General features: G+C 34.5%; 1 protein-coding gene across 1 annotated transcript in view; it reads right to left on the reverse strand.

Annotated features, from left to right (window-relative positions):
- The window catches only part of Tmprss15 (transmembrane serine protease 15), a 117962-nt gene that overhangs the window by 68141 nt on the left and 27764 nt on the right, over positions 1-22057 (reverse strand). Inside the window, exons 7-11 of the mRNA XM_031360392.1 lie at positions 16305-16436; positions 12391-12499; positions 8404-8510; positions 913-1053; positions 153-302 (exon numbers count right to left, since the gene is read on the reverse strand). Coding sequence (XP_031216252.1) covers positions 153-302; positions 913-1053; positions 8404-8510; positions 12391-12499; positions 16305-16436 — 639 coding nt within the window. The remainder of the gene's footprint in view (positions 1-152; positions 303-912; positions 1054-8403; positions 8511-12390; positions 12500-16304; positions 16437-22057) is intronic.

The following is a 22057-nucleotide window of genomic DNA, read 5'->3' on the forward strand; positions in this document are numbered from 1 at the left end:
AAATCCACCTGCCTCTGCCTCCCAAGTGCTGGGATTAAAGGCGTGTGCCACCACAGCCCGGCAGAAAAATATTTTTATTTAATATAGCTCTATTTAAATAAAGTAGTCCTGAGTACTTTTTTGTTTTGCTTTTTGAGCAATATAAATCACACCTGATTCATTTCCATACGTGTGGTCATAAAGTGGGCCAGTGTTGCAAGGTAACATGGTCGCTTGGATCCTTTCCCACTCATTATCATCATCAAGATCCTGGGTCCAGTAGCAAAAACCACCATCAAATGTACAGTTGATTTTCTCATAATCTATGAATTAAAAAAAAAACCCTCAAATTTAGTATTTAATCTTAGCAGTTTATTACACAGAAGACGATCTAACTTTATATAGTTTGTGATTGCGTGCTGTAGATCAAGTTATTGTTTTATTAACTCTGATACATTTTATTTATTTTAAAGTACCTATTTGTTTCAAGCATGACAAATTATTTTATATTGGGCTTTAACAGTGCAAACTTATATTGCTTCTTTGTCCATGTTGATTACACTGTTTACCCAGATAAACGTTGTCCTGTCAGTTTCTCTCCCCTAATACTAAATTCAATAGTTCAATCAAACCAACTTCTTGTTGAAATTTCTTAGGATTACTTTGTATTAATCTACTTTCATTTGTCCCACTTCCTATTCCTCTCCCTTTTGCCTATAATAGCTACTACCTCATGATTTTTCTAAAGCTGGTCACTCAATTCCCTTGAAAAATAAAAGCAACTTTTAATTTGTCATTTGTTTCTTACTATCTAAGAGAATTAGTTAAGGGCTAAGAAAGAATTCACATAGTGAGAAAATTAGATTGTGCTGCTGTTAAAAAATACTTCAGTAACCAGAGAGTCAGACTAAACACTAGAGTCAAAGTACTTACTGTTAAGCTTACTGCTGTTGAAGGTACTGTATGTTGCATTAAAGCCAATATAATTATATTCATCTGATTTTATCAGAAAGGTGACAGTAACTAGGTTGGAAAAAATTCGAATTGTTCCAGGATCAGTTTCCCAAAAAGAGCCTATAAAAGAAAATGTTCAGAAATTATTATAAGCATATTCCATATTCACACATAAAAGAAAAAGATGAATTACTTTACATCATACTCTTCTAACACAGCAAAGTTGGGCAGTTATATGTCTAAACGTTCACTTGTGTCCCATACCATAGTAATGAGAGCTAGAACAGCATCATAATAGCAAAGTAAACTGTAATTTTTGTTCTGCTTATCCATATAACAATAGAACCTCAAACTAATAATGGATAATGTAAAAATTGCTTCTATTGAATTTCTATTGATTACATTATTTTTCTGCCTTAACTTTGCTACTTTGTATTTTTCAACTTTGATTCTATAAGATTGATATGCTTGTAATATGAAAGGAACTCACATAATTTGTAAAATTATCATTATTATAACAAGGTGTAGCTTACCATGTCTATCATCAAAGGAACTAATATCTCACTTAGGAGAATCAGAATTGGGTTTTATAGGGAGAAGCCAAAATATTAAAAGTGTAATGTTTAAGTATGCAATACCACATATTTTAGATAGATAATCTGTATTGAGTACCAAATTCAGGCCTTTATAAAGTTTCAAACTTCAGATGGAGGACACATCAGAGCTATTAATTTTCTTTCAAAGTGACATTTCATGAAATACTAAAAATATGTACTTCTTACAAATTCATAGAATGTCACATTGACATGACAATTTCACAAAACCCAGTAGAAATATCATGAGCCACTTCTAAATGTTCCCATCCATAATATGTCTTTCAATCACCTTTTGATCATGAAAACTTGCATTGTCTACTTGACTCTTCTTAGCAATGAATGTGACTTATCACCATCATGAGTCTCATATTGAAAATCTTGTGCAGTGACAAAAGGGATATGAATATGCTAGAACCTTGGCTTTAAGCTTATGCCTCTTTCTGCCACTGTGTTCATTTGCTGTATATTTAAATCCTATGTAGAGTGGCTTGTGGGTGGATCAGATGAGAGCAGGGACACCAATGCATTATACAATGTATGGGACCCCACATTTGCAAATGTCAGAGATCTGCTGTAAATAGTTCAAGGGTTTAGGTCCTATGGCTCATTAACCTGCTTTTGGTATACAAGCAGTCCTCTGGGAAATGTGTAGGATGTTTATCTGTAGAGATTTCTTGAAGCATTAGTGATACAGGAAAATTCTTTTGACCACAAATAGAATTGGAACCACAGTGACAGATGGTATGCTCTGCTCCAAAGGGTACCAGAGGGCTAAGTATTTTAATGTCGAGGCTCTGTAGACAGTGTTCACTTTTGTCTCACTTACATCTCCCTTTATTTCTTTTTGTTCCTCTTTTCTCTGAGGGAGTGTGCTGCTTTCTGTGAAAGCATATTCTAAGGGATAAATAAGTTACTTTCATCTGGAAACAGTAGTTAATACACAGTGCAATTATGAATGAAATTACTTCTTTACCTTAGCAATTAGGTTTTTAATCTTGAAAAGCAAAGGTTATGATTTAATGTTTTGCGTGTCTCTGTCACTTGGACAGGTCATGAGCAAATTTTCATTTATGATTGAATACAAGTATTAAAATGTGAATAAGCAGTTATTTAATCTTCCTACAATATATTATGATTTGTGTATAAAATCCCTTTATAATTTTAAAAGACAGATTTTCCTTAATATTACATTATAGACAATAGTATGATTTTCAGCAAGATCTTTTTCAAAATTGACACATATATGGATATTAATATACATAAAATTGCATAGGAATCATTGATCAACTAATCATTTCTTTTCTAACACTATTAACTATGGTGAATAATGTTAGTGAAAAAAGAAATCAAGGTGTTTAGAAAGACGGCAAAGGACAGATATGGCACTACAGAGTAGGTTTCAACAGGTGCTGTAAAAGATATTTATGCTCTTTTATTTAGACAACAAAAATGTTGGAATTATAGGAGCATCATTTTATGATAGAAAGACCTCAAATATCCTCAGTGTGTTGCTTTGAGTGCCCACTGAGAGGTGAGTAGGGGCCATCTATTGATGATCTGAAGAAGCAACTAGATGCCTCATTAGAAAAATCTAGACATTTGTGTCAGCACAATAAATAACTGGAATTATTTGCTGTGGTAAATTATGGGAACAATCAGGAAAGAATTCCTAAATTTTCCAGGCACATGAAGGAGGTGATTTTTTCATCAGTTTCAGACTGAGGTAATTCTTTAAATTAGTGATAAACTTTTTCACATAAATTACCACTGTTAACAAAGTGAGTAAATGTGTACTCTTGAGTATAGATTGCAGTGTGTCAATGAAAGTCTGAAGCTCATTGAAGCTGTTTTCTTGCTAATGTATTTGCATGTGTTATTTAATTATGTATGTGCTTGATGTTTGCTTTTATTACATTATAACATGTCATTTCAGGAAACTCTACAATCTTGTTTACAGCTCCTTGGCTATACGTATGCACACTTAAGCATACTCTATGTATGTGATGTCAAGCTACAGTATTTGGCCTACACTGTAAGCTGCTCTGTCTATGGGAATAGAATTTGCTAAACCTTTGGAATGACAAAAGATACTTTAAAAAATATATTATCAGGATATAGCATTTAGAAACCAGTTTTAATGTGCTTTTTGAGGAATTTCTTCTTTATTTGTTTATTTATTTATTTTGGCAAAGCATGCATTTGTTGCAATGTCAGGAGACACAGAATTATTGTCCCAGATGCCCAGTTACTCGGATGACTAAGGCAGGAGGATTGCAAGTTCAAGATATTCTGGTGGTACAAGGTAAATATAACTAGCCTTTGAAACTTTGTGAAACTCTTTCAAAAGAAAATTAACCAACAGAACTGAAGATATAGATCAAAGAGTGCCCTTTACCAGCACATACAAAGTAATAGGGTAGCCATTGCACCTCAGTAAAAAATACAGATTACTTTAGGCAGTAATGGAAAGGAGTCCAATGCTCACAGGATATCTCTATAATATTAATATTGATACTTATTAAAGTAACTGAAATAAGAGCATGTCTTAATGAGTGCAACCTAAAGAACAAGACTTTGACCTAACTCTGGCAATCTATTTAGAAGTATTATATAAATATTACTAATGAATACTTCTGGAATTTATCTATTTTGATTACCTTAGCAACTCAAATAACAATTATTTTGTGATACTGGATTATTTTCTATCCTAATAATTTCTCTAGATATTTTCCCCAGGTTTAAGTAAGAAATACATCCATTTTCCAATATGATAAAATAACAACAGCATTTCAGCATTACATTTTTGAATTAGAATTCAATGAAAGGTATCTGGTGAAATAAAAAAATAAGCAACAGAAACCAAAATTACTTGGTATCATAAGAACCCAATTTTCCACCATAGCAAGTCCTGGACACACCATCACACTGGAAAAGCAAGATTCAGATTTAAAATCAGTTCTTCTGATGATGATGGAGGACTTTAAGAAGGACATAAATAACTCCCTTAAACAAATACAGGAGAACACAGGTAAACAGCTAGGAAGCCCTTAAAGAGGAAACACAAAAATCCCTTAAAGAACTACAGGAAAACACAATCAAGCAGGTGAAGGAAATGAAACCATCCAGGATCTACAAATGGAGATAGAAACAATAACGAAATCACAAAGGGAAACAACCTAGGAAAGAGATCAGGAGTCATAGATGCAAGCATCACCAACAGAATACAAGAGATAGAAGAGAGAATCTCAGAGACAGAAGACACCATAGAAAACATTGACACAACAGTCAAAGAAAAGGCAAAAAAGCAAAAACCTCCTAACCGAAAACATCCAGGAAATCTAGGACACAATGAGAAAACCAAACCTAAGGATAATAGGTATAGAAGAGAGTGAAGACCTCCAACTTAAAGGGCCAGTAAATATCTTCAACAAAATTATAGAACAACACTTCTCTAACCTAAAGAAAGACATGCTCATGAACATACAAGAAGCAAACAGAACTCCAAATAGACTGGACCAGAAACGAACTTCCCGTCATATAATAATCAAAACACCAAATGCACTAAACAAAGAAAGAATTTTAAAAGCAATAAAGGAAAACAGTCAAGTAACATATAAAGGCAGGCCTATCAGAATTACACCAGACTTCTCACCAGAGACTATGAAAGCTGGAAGATCCTGGGCAGGTGTCAAACAGACCCTAAGAGAACACAAATGCCAGCCCAGGCTACTATACCCAGCAAATGTCTCAATTACCATAGATGGAGAAAACAAGATATTCCATGACAAAACCAAATGTACAAAATATCTTTCCACAAATCCAGCCCTACAAAGGATAATAGATGGAAAACATCAACATAAGGAGCAAAACTGCACCCTCTTAGAAGTAGCAAGAAAAATCTTTCAACAAACCCACACTAACATAATTCTACCTCTAAAAGGAAGTAACAATTACTTTTTCTTAATATCTCTTACTATGAAAATCAATATTACCAACATATCCTAATTGATTGAAATTCAAAAGCATGAGGATTTAGAAATTTGTTGGCTATCATCTAGTGGTCTCTTTAATTTGATAATTGGAGAAATAGGTCCAATATTGTACAATCCATATACACTTTCTGCTTGTTTGTACCTGACAGTTGTGCTGTGTACCACATAATGGTCTTGAAAGCATGCTTCTCCTATCTCAGCTTCTCTATTAATAGGATTGTTTATTTGATGTTTTTACACTATAATATGGTTTTCAGAACAGCTTTCATATTTCAAAATTATTTATACAATCAAAAGAAATGTAGACAATTAACTTGGAAGGTGGCTTGTAAGAGAACAACAAAGAATGAGACTGAATGCTTTGCTTGATGTTTATAACTATTGTATCAATTTTGAAGAAGAGGACTTTATAAGTTACTCTTTCTCTGACATGATTGCTTTTCAAAATCATCACAGCCAATGAACCAGATTCTTACTCTCACCTAATATCTTTGCCACCCTCCAAGGAGAACCATTGTTCATTGAAACAGTTGATGAATGACTTCATGGATAAACCATCTTAATACACACACCATTTCTTAAATGAATGTAACCTGTTCTCTGTGGGCTGAGAATGAAGACAATCACTCAAGTCAAATATCTTTGACCATAGCAGGAAATCTGTATCCAAAAATAAAACCTACTATCCATTCCTTGATGCAACAGAACTGTCAACTCTTAGCTTAGCTACTATGGAGGTAAAATCCTTTGGTGATGTGAGGGTCATTGATTTACAGCCTTATTACAATGAACTCTAATGTTTAAAATGTGTTCTTATTTTGGGCTTGTACCACAGTAAGAGCCAAGATTTTAATCTCTACTAAAAACAAAACAAACAAACAAAAAGACTTTATCTACTTATGTTCATTAAAAAAAACTAGTAGTGATGTATTTTTTTTAAAATATACAGTTAATATGTTTGGAGTTATTTAAAATTTATATTGAGAAAAATGTAAGTATTTTCAGTATTGCTATAGACAAGCATCTCCATAAGACTGTTCAATTGATTGTTGTTTTATATCAAACAACTTTTATAATACTCATTCTTATTATTACAATATTTTATAAATTTTAAAGAATATGACAAAATAAATTAAATGAAAATAAATGTATAGTTATGATAAATACTGCTGATATCTTTGTTTTTGTAATGTATTAACATAGTATCAGAATATAAGCCTTTTAGTTTATTTAAATAAAGAAATCATGAGTTTTTATATTTCTGTATATATGCTAAACATCAGAAACTTTGTTGTTGTTAAAAGTGTTTTAATTTTAAATGGCATCATTTTTTCTGGTTAATATTGATATACTTATAGTTTTAATTTGAAACATTTGTGTAGTCTTTAAGTGACTCTTGTCCTTTAAAAACACATTCATAGACTCATTCTCTTTGTGAATATTATCTCCATATAACATTACTATGATAATTACTACTGTATTATTGACATCAGCATGCCTAATTATTTCAAGGTTTCCTTATTGTTTGATTGCAAAACTATGTTTATGAAAATGGATTTTAAAAATAACAGGTATTTGAAGAGTAAAGGAAGATGAAAACTATATATCTATAGAAAAAATAGATTTTATCATCAGCATGATATATTTTGCTACAGTTTATTCTATTTGGGAAGCATTTGTGGAGAAGACTAAAACACTGATTTATACACTATTAGTGATGATTCTAGCTAATATCTGATGACATATTAGACTTTCTTGATATTTAATTGGGTCACTGTATTTGACAATCTGTGTTTTGTCAATCTTTTTTTTTAAAATCTGCAGTCTTAAGCTACAGAAACATCTTGTCATCTGTTTGTTCTACTCCCTTAAGTGAAATGTGAGCACGTGATCTCAGATGTTGCTGGCATCTGCATTATGATGGTTGACTTGGGGTTTAAGAATACAGCATGTGACTTCACAACATTTAAGGGTGCTAAGTGCTGACTTCTGCCTCTGACACTATCTGACCTTAGTTTGTTCCCCTTTATGTAACTTTACTCTTTGGTAATGTGCATTTTCCAAACATCATTAAGAAGTCAACCAAAACCATTTAACTACTTCAGAATCATTTTCATCATTCATATAAATCAAAGGTGAAAGCATTTTTTTCTCTATTTCCCCTCAATTACAAGGAAAGTTGGTTACTATATGTTTTGCTCCATATTGAATTTTTCATCCATATTTAATTTCCATCTGAAATTTTCCCTCTAATTTCATTTTCTGTGATAATAGAGGTGTGCAGTTTAGGCCAAATGAAATGAAGTTCTCAGGCCTGGTGTGGACCACCAGTTGATTTCCTACCTTTTCATGACTCCACCACTTTTTTTGCACCAATGGCCCATTGTTTTGACACAGTGACATCATTTACATGTCTTTGTTACTGAGATCCCTCCTATGACAGGTGCTGTGTCAGACATTTTATTATTATTATTATTATTATTATTATTATTATTATTATTGTTATTATTATTACTTCTACTACTACTTGAGGAAAGACTGAGGAATGCTTGAAAATTAGATTAGATATTCTGAGTTCATAACCTATGCAGTGTTTTGAATAAAGAGAATGCAATCTTTAGGGTTGATCTGATTTTAGTAAATGGGAGTCAACATTTAAAGAACAAATAACATAAATTGACATGGCTTTTAATAATCTACTTTTACTGCAAGAAGACAAGGTACAGCACTCATGTTCTATTTTTGACAGTGAAGGCCATCTTTCTTTTAGTAAATTACATATCAAGTTAGTATTCTCATCAACCAATCAAAAAGCAACATTGCCACTCATAAAGCTTCCCATTTATTTTCATTCTGATAATTCCTCGTTTGTTTTAACTTACCTCTTAAAATTTTGCTAGGTCCTATACCTTCATAGATATCTAACACATCTGTATAATATGAAATAAAAGATCCAAAGTTCATTCTAATGGAAAGTCCTTGGTTTACACTAAATTAAAAAAAAAAGATAAAAGTTCTTAAGTTGTGATAAATCTCAATGCATTCTACAATTTATATTTTACATTCTTGGGATAAAAAACGTATCACATAAACCATTCTACAAATTTTACCACAAAATACAGTCCTGTTCACTATTATCAGAACATAAACATTTAGGATTTTTCATCTAGTCCAGTTGAAATTCAGCATCTATTTAACAAATTCTTTCCAATGTTCTGCCGCTCCCAGTCAAGTAACATTATTCTGAGAATTTATCAATTTTAAGTATGTCGCTTTATTGGAATTATGCAGGATTTTTCTTTCATGGTTACCTTATTTCTAGCATATTTCATTTTTAACTCTCAAGTTGCAATCATGAATAATGGATAGGCGACCATTTTCTATGCTGAATAAAGATGTTCTACAATATTTGTATTCCACATGCAGACCATTGTAAAAACTGCTGATATGTTCAGGAATTACAGTATCTTTTGATATCCTGATTCTAGTCTTTTGTATCAATAACCTGAACTGGATCACAGGTTAAAAAATAAACTATATAGTATTTGCATAACAGAAGCACCATTTACCACATTATATTTCTACTATTAATAAACAAAAGTTTCAATTTTCCCGTTTTTGCCAACACTTATTTTGTTATTTTAAACAGTGGTTCCACCATCTGCTTTTGGTAAATGCTATTAGTAATGGTTTCTTTTTCATTTGGAACATTCAAAATTTGTCATGTACTTTTCCATTTCTATCTCATTGTGTTGATGTTTAATTAAACCTTTTATCCACTTTCTTTAGGTAAATGTCATGAAGACACACATTAATTCAATTAAAAAACTTTTTATGTGCATGGCTGTTTTACCTGCATATATACGTGTGAGCCTAGTGCCTGGAACTGGAGTTATAGATGGTCGTAAGATGCCTTGTGTGTTTTAGAACTCAAACTCAGGATTGTTGAGGAATAGAAAATATTCCTAATTGCTGAGCTCCAACCCAGTTCATTTTTACTCATGTTGTTATTATTTTCTAAGGTGTTACTATAGAAATTCTTTATGATTTTAGATGTTTGTCCACTAGAATTGTAGATTATTAGAAAAGCATTTATCTGTGTTTCTACAATTTTAATGGTTCCTCTGTTGTTTGGAAGCTGTGAATTTGAAGGTGATTTTACTTACCCATTTGCTTGCATTCATTTTGCTACATCATACCTAAGAAATTATTGTCAAGAGCAGTGACATTATATGTCTATTCTATTTTTTTCTGTTTTTTTTTCATTCTTAGTGGTTTTGAATTTTCCATAAATAATTTTTATATATGTAAATTTATCATTAGTATTTTGTTAAAGATGACAGAATCTGTAAACAATTCTGATTTCTAATTTATGTGAATTTTGTTACCTATAATCTTGTTATATTAGAGATAATACTAGCCCCATACTTGCTGTCCTGTTTATCAGAAATTTGTGATTCAAAGTTCAATTTGTTGACTCATTCTTGTATTCTCTAATATTTGTATCCATTATTCTATGGTCACGAATTGAACACTGTAAGGGTAACTTTCAGTAATAATGTATAGCAAAAAGCAAATGGGTACACTAGAAATATTCAGTTTAATGGAGTTATTATTTTGCAGCAATAAATTTAGAAGGCTGCAAGAGTATGTGGGTATGGCAGAAAATGCTTGCCTAGACCACTTGCAGATGCATGATGCAGGAATAGATGGAGTTGGAGTGCAGGAGCCCAGCCCAGCCTAAGAGAAGGAGAGAGGCAAGGCTGGTGGTTGTGGCTGCATAGCTAATTTTTGGGCTGCTAGGGCAGTTCAGACGAATGCTGAGTTAACCTACAAGTAAGACCAATGGGGAAGCTAGAGCCAATGCTGAAGAAGACACAACTTTAAAAAATTTTTTTTTAAAATTTTTAAAGATAAAGAAAAAGAAAAGAAAGAAAGTCATAATAATGAAAAAGAAAATCTGATCTTTTAATTCCAGTCTTGGTGTGGGAAGACAAGAAAATAGTGAGTTATCTGACATGGGTTTGATATTCGAATTCATATGAACACAAGAGAAGTATGCCTAGAGCTGTTTGCTCATAGCCCTCTGCCTTTTGGAGGAAGCACTGGGGAGCAGAGGAGAAGAACAATCCCATTTGCTTCTTAGCTATTTTTTGGATCAGAAACAATAACTCACAGTAAACAGAAAAATAGGCACAACGAAGAGATAGAGAATAACCTTTCCCCTATTTTAAACCTCTCATTGGTTATCCAATACAGAAGGGTCAATCTTGCACAACAACACAAGCAACAAAAATAAACTCAGCAGTTGGATTTAAATATCTGTGTGTGTCTCTGTGTATATATGTAACAATAACAATCATAGAAAAAAGTGACATCCATTTGAGAGGGCATGAGTGGGGAGATGGGAGGGATTGGATGGAGAAAAAAGGAGAGTGATGTAATTATATTTTAATTAAAATTATAACTTCAAAAACACTGGAGAGAATTTTAAATATATTGAAATAATTAAAGAAGTAGTGCTCTGCCAATGCCTGACAAATACAGAAGTGGATGCTCTCAACCAATCATTGGACTGAGCACAGGACCCCCAATGGAGAACCTAGAGAAAGGACCCAGTTAGCTAAAGGAGTTTCCAATCCCATAGGAAGAACAACAATATGAACCAACCATTACCCCCAGAGCTCCCAGGAACTAAACCACCCAGCAAAGAGTACACATAGAGGGACCCATGATTCCAGCCACATATGTATCAGAGGATGGCCTTGTTGGGCACCAATGGGAGGAGAGGCCCTTAGTTCTGTGAAGGCTCTATGCCCCAGTGTAGGGGAATGCCAGGACAGGGAAGCAGAGTGGGTGGGTTTGTGAGCAGGGGGAGCAGAGATGGGATAAGGGTTTTCAGAGGGGGAAACAAGGAAAGGGCATAACATTTGAAATATAAATAAAGAAAATATCTAATAATTTTTAAAAAGAAGAAAATACATATCAGAAAAGAAATAAATAAAGTTAATGAATTAAAGAATAGTGAAGCACTTATGAAAATAAGGTTAATAGAAACTAAATTCATATGTTATATTGTTCAGGCACTTTTGTTTGCTTATGATTTTTTAAAAGAAATGGATACTTTTCTAAATGTAATATTCACACACTTATATTTTTGTCTCTTAACTAATCACACTTGATATGTGCTAAATAGGTTTTGGTCATTACTGTTTTATATAATGACGTTGATTTCATAGTTATAGATTCTGAACAAAATGAATGTGGGAATTTGAGGTGAAAGAAATTTGTTCACACTTATGTGAACATCTTGAATCTGATGAAGCTAGAAGTGAAAATACAGGACTCATTTCTTGTATCCACATTATGGAACACTGGCAAGATGTTAAATGCATTTATACATTTCAAAGTGGTTAAACTAGTGTTCCAAGTTTTTTACTGGCACACTGAACATTTTATCTCTACTTGATCTGTCCTCTAAATTTGTATAAAATTCACTGTATTTACCGATGCTTTGATCTACAGGGGTAGGGGAACCATGCTATGTGGTAAATTCATCTCTAATATAGCAAATGCTTTTAAAAGAAGAAATATTAAATGGTTCATTTGACTACCTAAATGAAGTTGGATCATGATGTCTAGAATTTGTTTTGAGGCAATAGTTTAAATCCCAATATACTGCTGCCATTTCTTAGACACAAAAATTTCTTGATACAGAGTAGTTTTTAAGGTTAAGATTGAAAGAGGAACTTTGAGACAGTCAATTGTTTGTTAATTAAAACTAAAATTATTTTAAACATACTCTAGAAAGGGAAAAGTGTTAGAAAATTTTCAGATTCAAGAACAGGTCATAGACAATGGTCTCTTACCGGATGATCCAGCGGCAAGCAACTCCTGATTCTTCTGGCCTTGGATAACGATTGGCTTGGAAAACCCCAGAATCTCCAGTCAACAAAAATCTTCCATCACAAGGTGTGGCTGTGTGAATGTGTCAGGTAACATTAGGTCTACGTAGTCTTTGAATTCAAGGGATTAATTAATCCATCCAATTGTTCATAAATAATATTCACAGTGGGCCTTCTCTTTCTAGAGGCCTCTATCTCCAATTCCCATGACAATGTACATCAAACAAGCAAAAGTAAATTAAAAATTTCCATCTTTTGCAAGGTTCTTGACAAGTCATGTCAATATTAGTATGAAAAGAAGAAAGGGTGAAATAAAAAGATGAGAAAAAGGAACACTTTAAATATTTTCCATTGCAGTTTACTATGCTGATGCAACTGAGCTGTTCTTTAGATATATTTTCAACATATTTCTAGAGGAAAGCAATCATCAGGGTCATGCTGAATGATTTGATTTGTAATTTTGTACAAGATTGATATTATTCTGTGTTTGTTGAAGCCCTTAGCTGGTCGTTCAGGAACAAATGACTTTTCAATCAAATGGATCCATGGAAACGAGTTGCTTATGCTCTTTCTAGAACTAACTTGTGCTTGTTTCCAAATATTTTCTTGCCTGTGAACACTTTATGAGAGAGCCAAGCAAGAGGGAAATAGACAGGACCCTGACGCCCCTAATGGCATCTAGCCTGTCTAGTTTTCTATGAATCTTCACATTCTTATTGTCAGTAAGTAATCTGTATTGCTTGCTACTTCCTAAATATAAACAAAAGTATAGAATATCCCTGAAGGTATTTAAAGTTACAACAGTATTAAATGGTTTACAATAACAATGGTCAATACAAAAAATATCATGTCTATAAAAGAAAAACATCCTGAGTAGATACCATCATTATTTTTTACAGGATATGTTTGAACAAGGCAGTTCACAATGAAGCGAGATAGGTTCTCAGAATTAAAAAAAGAATTAAAAACATATCTCAACTATGAGCGAGAACAGTGTTTAGAATTGTGATTCTGTGACCTCCTAAGGGCCTCCTAGAACACTACAATAAATTCTGAGGACATAAGTGAATCTGCAAATGACAGCAGTCACCTGTTAGCCACAGACATGTTGCCTGCGTTCACAAACCAGTCTCAGTGGCATTAACTTGGGGCTGACCACGATCTCCCTCTGCTGGCTCAATATTTACCAGTCCTGTCTTTCTTCAGGTGTGGAATTCTGTAGGTTAGAGGAATTAAACCTGATCTATTCAGACACAGCAAATAATAATGTGCGCAAACGTTCGAGCATGCAAGTTACAAGAACACTTGCCAACCTTGAAACAGCCCAGTACCTTGGCGTAAGAGCTGTGATTCAGCATCGTTTCTCCACACAGGTCAGCTAAAAAGTAAACTTTCTTGCTGATCCAATACTAATCAGAAGAGGAACACAATTTAAAGAAATCTTATTTTAGCTATAGTCAGCTATAAGTTGTACAAACCCAAATAACCAAAGACTAAATACAGAAACTCGCTACGGAAGCAATCATTAATATGACTCTATTAATAACACAAAGAAGAATCAGAGCCTGCAGCTGTGGTAAAATCAATAAATAAGCGAGAGATCAAAGGTCAGTGTCTCATAGAGAAAACTCTTAAATTAGCTGATACATTTTTTTCTCTGAGTGTGGATTGATGCATGGGGGCTCTGGAATGGTGTCCTGCTGCTAAACACTGGAGTTGGTGCCGAAGGGCTGTCAAGGGCTCGGGCTCACCACCACCGCTGATTAAAATGAATAAGACCACCTGTGCTCTGAAACACCTGCTGCTGAAGATAGTTGGTTTGATTGATTTTTCTGCTACCTTGTGTAAACAATGATCTGAAACTATCTTTCAGAAATGAATGCAATGCTAGATTTATAGTACATATAGGGGAATAGAGATTATAAACACACAAAACTGAAGAGCCATTTGAAAGCTGGATGACCTTAAGGTTTAATAAATATAAAGCCACTGAAAAGAATCAGGCAGATCCTCATGTGTTTAAAGTAAAGGTAGACATTTAATTTAGATACTGAGGCTCATCTTGTGACTTGGAAAAATAATTTATTACTTTAAACCTTATTTAGAGTCAATTTATCATCCTTATATTTTAATCATATTACTATTTTTTTTTTTGCTGTGAGTGGTTATCAATTTATTTTGAAAACAAAGTATGCAGTAAATAAGCAAATTTGGTTAGGATCAAAGAGTAAGTGAGACACATTTTCAAATTATTTGATTTGCCTAGTGTTGTTATATTACTTCCTCCTCTATTTAAGGTTGTGTGTCCTTTGTACATAGGTTTAAAGCTATGTGTTTCATTTTGATATGGATTATTGTTTTTGAAACAGAAATCGGCATCGCCAGTGTTTCCTCTTGATGGCACACTTGGATCATATTCTCTGGGAAAAGGTTTTGGAAAATGCTGGAATAAAAACTTGCAACGTTCTCCATCCTCCTCTTTGAGTAACATAGTTATATAAAATAGATTTAAAATATTCCATAGACTGCACTTTTCCCCCAATACATGACAACTGCACTTCAAAGTACGAAGTTCAATTCTGTGTTTTTGAAATTTGCCCAAGAACATTTGATTTGGGAATTTTGAAAAAGGGAAAAGATGCTGGGCAGCAGAGCCAGGACCTGTGGTGGGAAGCGTGGACCTAGTGGGTAGGTCACTTTCTAAACTGGCTTCTTACTCAAATCTTTAACTAATGTCAAGGAACATGAGAACACAATTGTCACAGACAAGGACGTTACAGACTTAAACACCCAGGGGGTGTGTTCACAATCAACTTTATGAGAGTTAGAGAGTTGACAAGTATTACACAGATGGTCTGCTACCCCAGCACACAGCAGCCTCTGTCAGGAGTATCCTAATAGTGAGCTCAAGGTCAGACCTTCTCTCAAAAAGGCAGAAATAAAAAAGGTGATACGGATCACACCAAAACAGGCTTAATTCAGGATTCCCATTAAGTTTTCAAAAATAAGCTATGAGTTAGTCTTAAGTTAATGTTACCTTACATTGTTTACAGTCTGAATTTACACTTACATGATGGTAAGTACATTATTTGACAAGATTCTTTCTGGTAAGCTTTCGTAAATGCAACTGAACTAAGGTGAAATATAAATCAAAGAGAGATTCCATTTAGATTATCTAGATTAGTGTTTCTTGTAGTGCATGTGTTATTTAAGTGTTTACTAATGATGCAATTAAAATAAGAACAGACAGAACAAATAACCAGACAGTGGTTTTTGTTCAGAAGACCTTAAGTTACTCACAACTGTACTATTTATAGAACTAAAAGGGGAAATGAAAAGCAATGAGGAACAGTGGGTAATGCTGACTGATTTGATTCTGTCAGAAGGGGGTAAGGGCAATGGTATTATATGAATGTGAAAATATAAAAACATATTATTTACTGTTTTTCCCTAAAAATCAGGGTAGCTTGAGACAAAGTGGGATGAAGAAAAGGGGCATTCCTGCTTACCTGAATGATGTGTGACTGTTCACAGAATTCCCCACAGTGTTCTTAAATGGGATTGTGTAAAACTAATTGCACCTAGTATTGTGCAATTAAGTTTAAAATAATATGTTTTTAGAATTTGTACTAAATTATGCATATGGTGTTTGGAAAAAATCACTGGTTTCAGCTAGCTGAGATGTAATGTGTGTGCATGAGTGTATACATGTGTGTGTGCTTGCATGTGTTTTGCAGTGTGTGTGTTTGCAAGTGTGTTCTGTGGTGTGTGTGTGTGTGTGTGTGTGTGTGTGTGTGTGTGCGCATGTGTGTGTGGTCGGGGGAAGGGCCAGGGAAGAGAAAGGATGAAGAAGGGTGAAAGCTGGTGTGTGGCCTTACCACATAGCCCAGGGTCTTCATCTGAACCATCTGGACAGTCCACTTCTCCATCACAAAATAAATCAGTTGCTACACAGTTCCAAGCATTAGCGCAGGGCCGTGAACCAGTCTGGCACTCTACTGAGACATTGCCTTAAAAGACAGATTCAAATCGTAAGCTTTTGAACAGTAACAGTATTGAACACAATAGCTGAATTTTTCTTATATATTTTCATCACTTAAGCTTCATAATGGATTGATGTACTTCACTTTGAAAAAAAGAAATATTTATTTCTTTTGATGAATCAGTCACTCCTAAAAATTTATAGCACCTTAAATTGTATAAAGGAAATTTTTTTTTTTACTTATGTTAAATGTGAATGTTGATGCTGTTCCTTCTATTTTTTGTAAATCACTTAGCCCCTCTGACGATTCTCCATAAGGTCATAAATTTGAATATTTGGTCTTCAGTTGTTAGACTTCCTTGGAAAGGATTAGGAGATGTGACATTGCTGGAGAGGATGTGTTATAGGGGCCAGCTTTGATATTTCAAAGCTATTCCCAGTTAACACTCTCTGCCTCTCTGTTTGTCCCATACTTGATCAGGATGTAAGCTCTCAGCCACTACCAGTCCTATAGCTGTCGTGATTATCTGCCTTGGTCATGGTGTCATATCACAGCAATAGAAAATATACAACTCCCTAAATTTATACTTTGAACAAGGTTGAGTTATATGAGATAATACATTGGAATTATCATACCACGTAGTAGAATTCATGTACACTGAATGTCATTATTTTAAAACAATGTGGATTTCATGAAGTTTATACATTATGCATAGGAAAATGTATCAAAGAAAGAAATTTTGAAATAAGATAAAATGTCTATTTGCAAAAACACTATGTAATAAAGTTGGAGAAACTCTCTGACTCTTTCTGCTCCATAATCCTTTACTTCTCGTCCCAGCCATTTATTAGGGCATTCAATATAAGCACACCCTTCCAGGGTGCTAGATCATGCCTGGTTTGCCAGGGAGTGTCCATTGTGTTGCTCTCAGTCTCTTTATCGTTTAGTTGCCTGGCTTCCATGGATATGGTATAGAGACATTCCAGGACACACATACTTCTAGAAATTCACTTTGAAATTTTAAGTTTAATCCTAAGAATAAAGACATATATGTCTACAAGATAATATGTATTTTGTTTTTCTGAACAATGTAGAAATTTGGATATTCTAGTTTGTGATTAGAGTATCAATGGTGCTTTAAAGGTTTTTGAAAATTTTAACTGTAACATTTTGTTTTATTATTTTTTTCTAACTTTTGCAAGTACTTTTACTTTTAGTTTCTTCTTTGAAATTATCATACATGAATATAATATATTTTGATCATTTATATCCCCAATTCCCTTCCAGTTCTGCCTAGACTCCCTCACCATGTCTCCTTTCAAACCTCATATTTTTTGACCCCCCCCCCCAGTGAGTACTGTTATTGCTTCTAGTATGTGCAATGAGAAGAGACATCCACTGTTGTTCCTAACAAGAAAAGAAACACTGTACTGCCATCTGCTGGGGCATAAAACTATAAAGTGAATTCTGAGATTTCTTATGCTTTGTAAAAATCAACATTTGTATCAATATACCAAGTTAAACCTTGCTTGAGTACATTTATGATAGAGTTGGTGAATATACAAACACCTAAATTTTGCCTTTAAAATTGCTCTGATTAAAATAAACATAAATGTTTGAGAGAAAAATAGAAAAGTTAATGTCCAAAACATAGTATAAATACCAGTGCCATTTTCAAATGGGAGAATATTCTCATTTAATAAAATAAAAATAGAACCAATATTATTTATTAAACCCAAATTCACATAATACTTAGGATATATGTACTACTTATCAAGCAAGTTATTTAATTGTTATGCTCCAATTCTAAAAGGCATAATATTTGATAGTATGGTAAATAAACAGGTAGGGAAAAAAAGTACTTATTTAAACATATACATTATTTTACTAGAGGCCCATAAAATTATATGTTTCAGTGCTTGGAAGACTAGATTAGGGGCCTTAAGTAGGAAGAAAAGTAACTTTGGCTGTCTTGATGCTGCCTAAGGATCTTTGCTTCCTGAAGTTCTATTTGTCTCTCTATTATATGTTGAACCTCAATGTCACACTGACAAGAGATGGTCCTTAGGATGCATTCATTCCTGTACTGAGTGATTTATGTCAATTTACTTACTCTGGAGTTATTTTTTAAAAAAAAAATATCCTCAGCAGATTGGCTTGTGAACAAGTCTGTGGTGCATTCTATTAATTAGTGGTTGTTTAGGGAGGGTCCAGTCCATTATAGGTGGTGAAACTCCTATGCAGGTGGTCCTAGAGCATATAAAAAGGCCAGCTGAGCAAGACTTGGGGAGCAAGCCAGTAAGCAGCACTTATGAATTAGCTCCTGCCTCCAGATTCCTGCTCTGTTGACTTCCCTAAGTGATAGAGTACCATGTAGATGTGTAAGCTAAAATAAACCCTTTTGTTCCCAAGTGGCTTTTGGATGTGATGATTTACCATATCCTTTTACTGATCATTGATCTAACAGTTTTTATGGCTACTTAGGTCATTGAATTTTAGTGTGGAGAAAAACATAAAAAGAGAAAAAATGCAGAACAATATTGACTCTCTTCTCTTTCAACTTGACGTGGGAAAATAGTGCACTAATCATTTTAGTAGGTTTTTAAAAATTATATATATATTTTTATTTATATATAAATAAATAAATATATATGTATATAAATATTTTGAGACAGAGTCTCAGGCTGAGGAGGGTCTTAAGCTCCCTAAGTAGCTGTAGGTAGCCTTGACATTCTGATCATCCTGCCTCCATTTTAAGGTTGTAGAGATTGTTGATGTTTACCCCTACACCCAGGATATGAAGCAATGAAAAGTTACAACCCAGGGTTACTAGGAGGCAACCACTCTACCAGCTGATCTGCATGCTAATTGTTTCTAATGAGGTATTAAGAGTGCAATGTTAGCAATAGATAAAATTGGGACAGGATCTGGATTTCAAACAAACGTTAGTACATGTGTTAAGGCCCCCAATCTTTAGTTAATTGATAGTGTTAAAATTACTTTTGTTTCTTCTACAGTATTTAATGTAAATTGTATTGATTGTACACTTTCTAATTGTATTAGTGTGTTGAAACCTGGCATGTCTGTTATGGTAGTCTATCAACCAGTTTTTGTTTTATTGCCTGTGAATATTACAGAGCTTTGGTATTTTGAAAAAAGGTTGCAGATACTGGAAGAAGCAAGTCAGGCATTAAGCAAAAGCAAGAGGGTAGTGGGCTTGATTATTGCTTGTATAGCAGCTTTAATTACATTAATAGATAGTACCACTGCTTCTGCAATTGATTTGGCACAGTTAAGACAGCTGCTTCTGTTAATCATTTAGCAAAAAATGTTACTAATGTTTTGAGTCTTCAAGAGGACTTACATAGGCATTTGGAACAACAGATTGATGCTCCTTATGATACTATTCAAATTATTGGAGAGGAGGTTCAGAGTTTAAGAGTAGGAAGTTATCTCAAGTATCATGCTTAATACCAATGGATTTATGTTACTTTTAAAACTTACAATGATAGTCACTATAATTAGGAAAAAGTTCAAAGACATTGAAAGGGTGTTTGGCATATAATTCCAACACCTCTCTGGAGGTTTTAACTTTGCATAGTGAGACCATGAATTTAAAGAATGATGCTCTGCTGAGCTTTGATGCTGCAGATATTGCTGATAAAATTATTCATGGCCTAAGGTCAGTACTTTCATCTTGGTCAAGTTTCAAGAATGGCATTATATGGCTTGATCACTCTAGCCCTTCTTGTCCTAGGAATACTTTTATTCCTGCCCATTGTGTTAAAGTTTGCCTTTAACAACATGTACATGTTGGCAAAGTACATGTCTTGAAAATAAAAATGAAACCCCAAACAGAATTATTAATTTAACAAGCTGACAGCCAATGAAGCGTAAGTTCTGTACAGAGGCTTACCAACCTAAGACAGAACAGCATTGCTTTTGATAATGCTAATTCCACTACAGGTAAGGAAGGCATTCTTGTCACAACCCCTAAGACAGGTGTAGTCTTGTTTATGACCCTCTTTGGGGTCTGCTGGCAGGAATCTGACATTGGCCAAGGACAAGGAAATGGGCTTCAGGCAGGAATCTGACATTAGGCCAAGACAAGGAAATAAGCTCAGGCAGGAATCTAACATCAGGGCATGATAAAGAAGTAAGTTCGGGAGCCAGGAGGCACAAGTCTCAGAAGCGGTAGGGCAGCCAGTCCAGGATCCTTTCTACCTCCCTCTTCACCTAGGAGGAGATTCTGCAGATCCACAGCCCTCTCTGCCCCTTCTCCAAAAGCAGAGAGCTTGCCTTTGGGGAGTGCTCCAACCCAGAGACTCAGGTGAGATTTCCATTTTCTCTCTGGTGACCTTTTAAGGTGGGACCAGCCAGGAGGCACAGGCCTAGGAAGTGGCAGGGCAGCCAGTGCAGGGTCCTTTCTACCTCCCTCCTCACCTAGGAGGAGGTAGTACATATTCACAGCCCTCTCTGCTCTTCCCTGCAAGTGGATAGCCTGTCTCTAGGGTTTGTTCTGACCCCAAGACTAAGGAGGGACGACTGATCCACAGTCCATAGCACACAGGTCTTACCTGAGGAGAGCTGATCTCCCAGAAGTGCTGAGACAGGCTTACAGACCCAAAGCAGGAACATGTTCCAACCATAGACAGCAAGAACATCTAATACCAGAAATCAACAGATAGCAAAAGGCAAACGCAAGAATCTTACCAACAGAAACCAAGACTACATGGCTTCATCAGAACCTAGTACTCCCATCACAGCAAGTCCTGGATATCCCAAAACACCAGAAAAGCAAGATTTGGATCTAAAATCATATCTCATGATGGTGATAGAGGAATTTAAGAAGAGCATGAATAACTCCCTTAAAGAAATACAGGAAAACTCAGGTTCAAGCCCTTAAAGAGGAAACATAAAAATCCTTTAAAGAATTACATGAGAACACAAGTAAATAAGTAGAAATCCTTAAAGAAGAAACATAAAAATCCCTTAAAGAATTATAGGAGAGCACAACCAAACAGGTGAAGGAACTAACAAAACCACCCAGGACATAAAAATGGAAGTAGAAACAGTTAAGAAATCATAAAGAGAAACAACTCTGGAGATAAAAATCTTAGGAAAGAAGTCAAGAACCATAGATACAAGCATCACCGACAGAATACAAGAGATAGAAGAGAGAATCTCAGGTGCAGAAGATACCATAGAAAACATTGACACAACAGTCAAAGAAAACACAAAATGCAAAAAGTTCCTTAACCAAAACATCCAGGAAATCCAGGACACAATGAGAAGCCCAAACCTAAGTATAATAGGTATAGAAGAGAGTAAAGACCTCCAACTTAAAGGGCCAGTAAATATGTTCAACAAAATTATAGAAGAAAAAGTCCCTAATCTAAAGAAAGAGATGCCCATGAACATACAAGAAGCCTATAGAACTCCAAATATACTGGACCAGAAAAGAAATTCCTCCTGCCACATAATAGTCAAAACACCAAATGCAGAAAACAAAGAAAGAATATTAAAAGCAGTGAGAGAAAAAGGTCAAGTAACATGTAAAGTCAGGTCTATCAACATTACACCAGACTTCTCACCAGAGACTATGAAAGCCAGAAGATCCTGGGTTAATGTCATACAGACCTTAAGAG

This window comes from Mastomys coucha, unplaced genomic scaffold, assembly GCF_008632895.1.
Source record: "Mastomys coucha isolate ucsf_1 unplaced genomic scaffold, UCSF_Mcou_1 pScaffold12, whole genome shotgun sequence".
Taxonomy (NCBI): domain Eukaryota; kingdom Metazoa; phylum Chordata; class Mammalia; order Rodentia; family Muridae; genus Mastomys; species Mastomys coucha.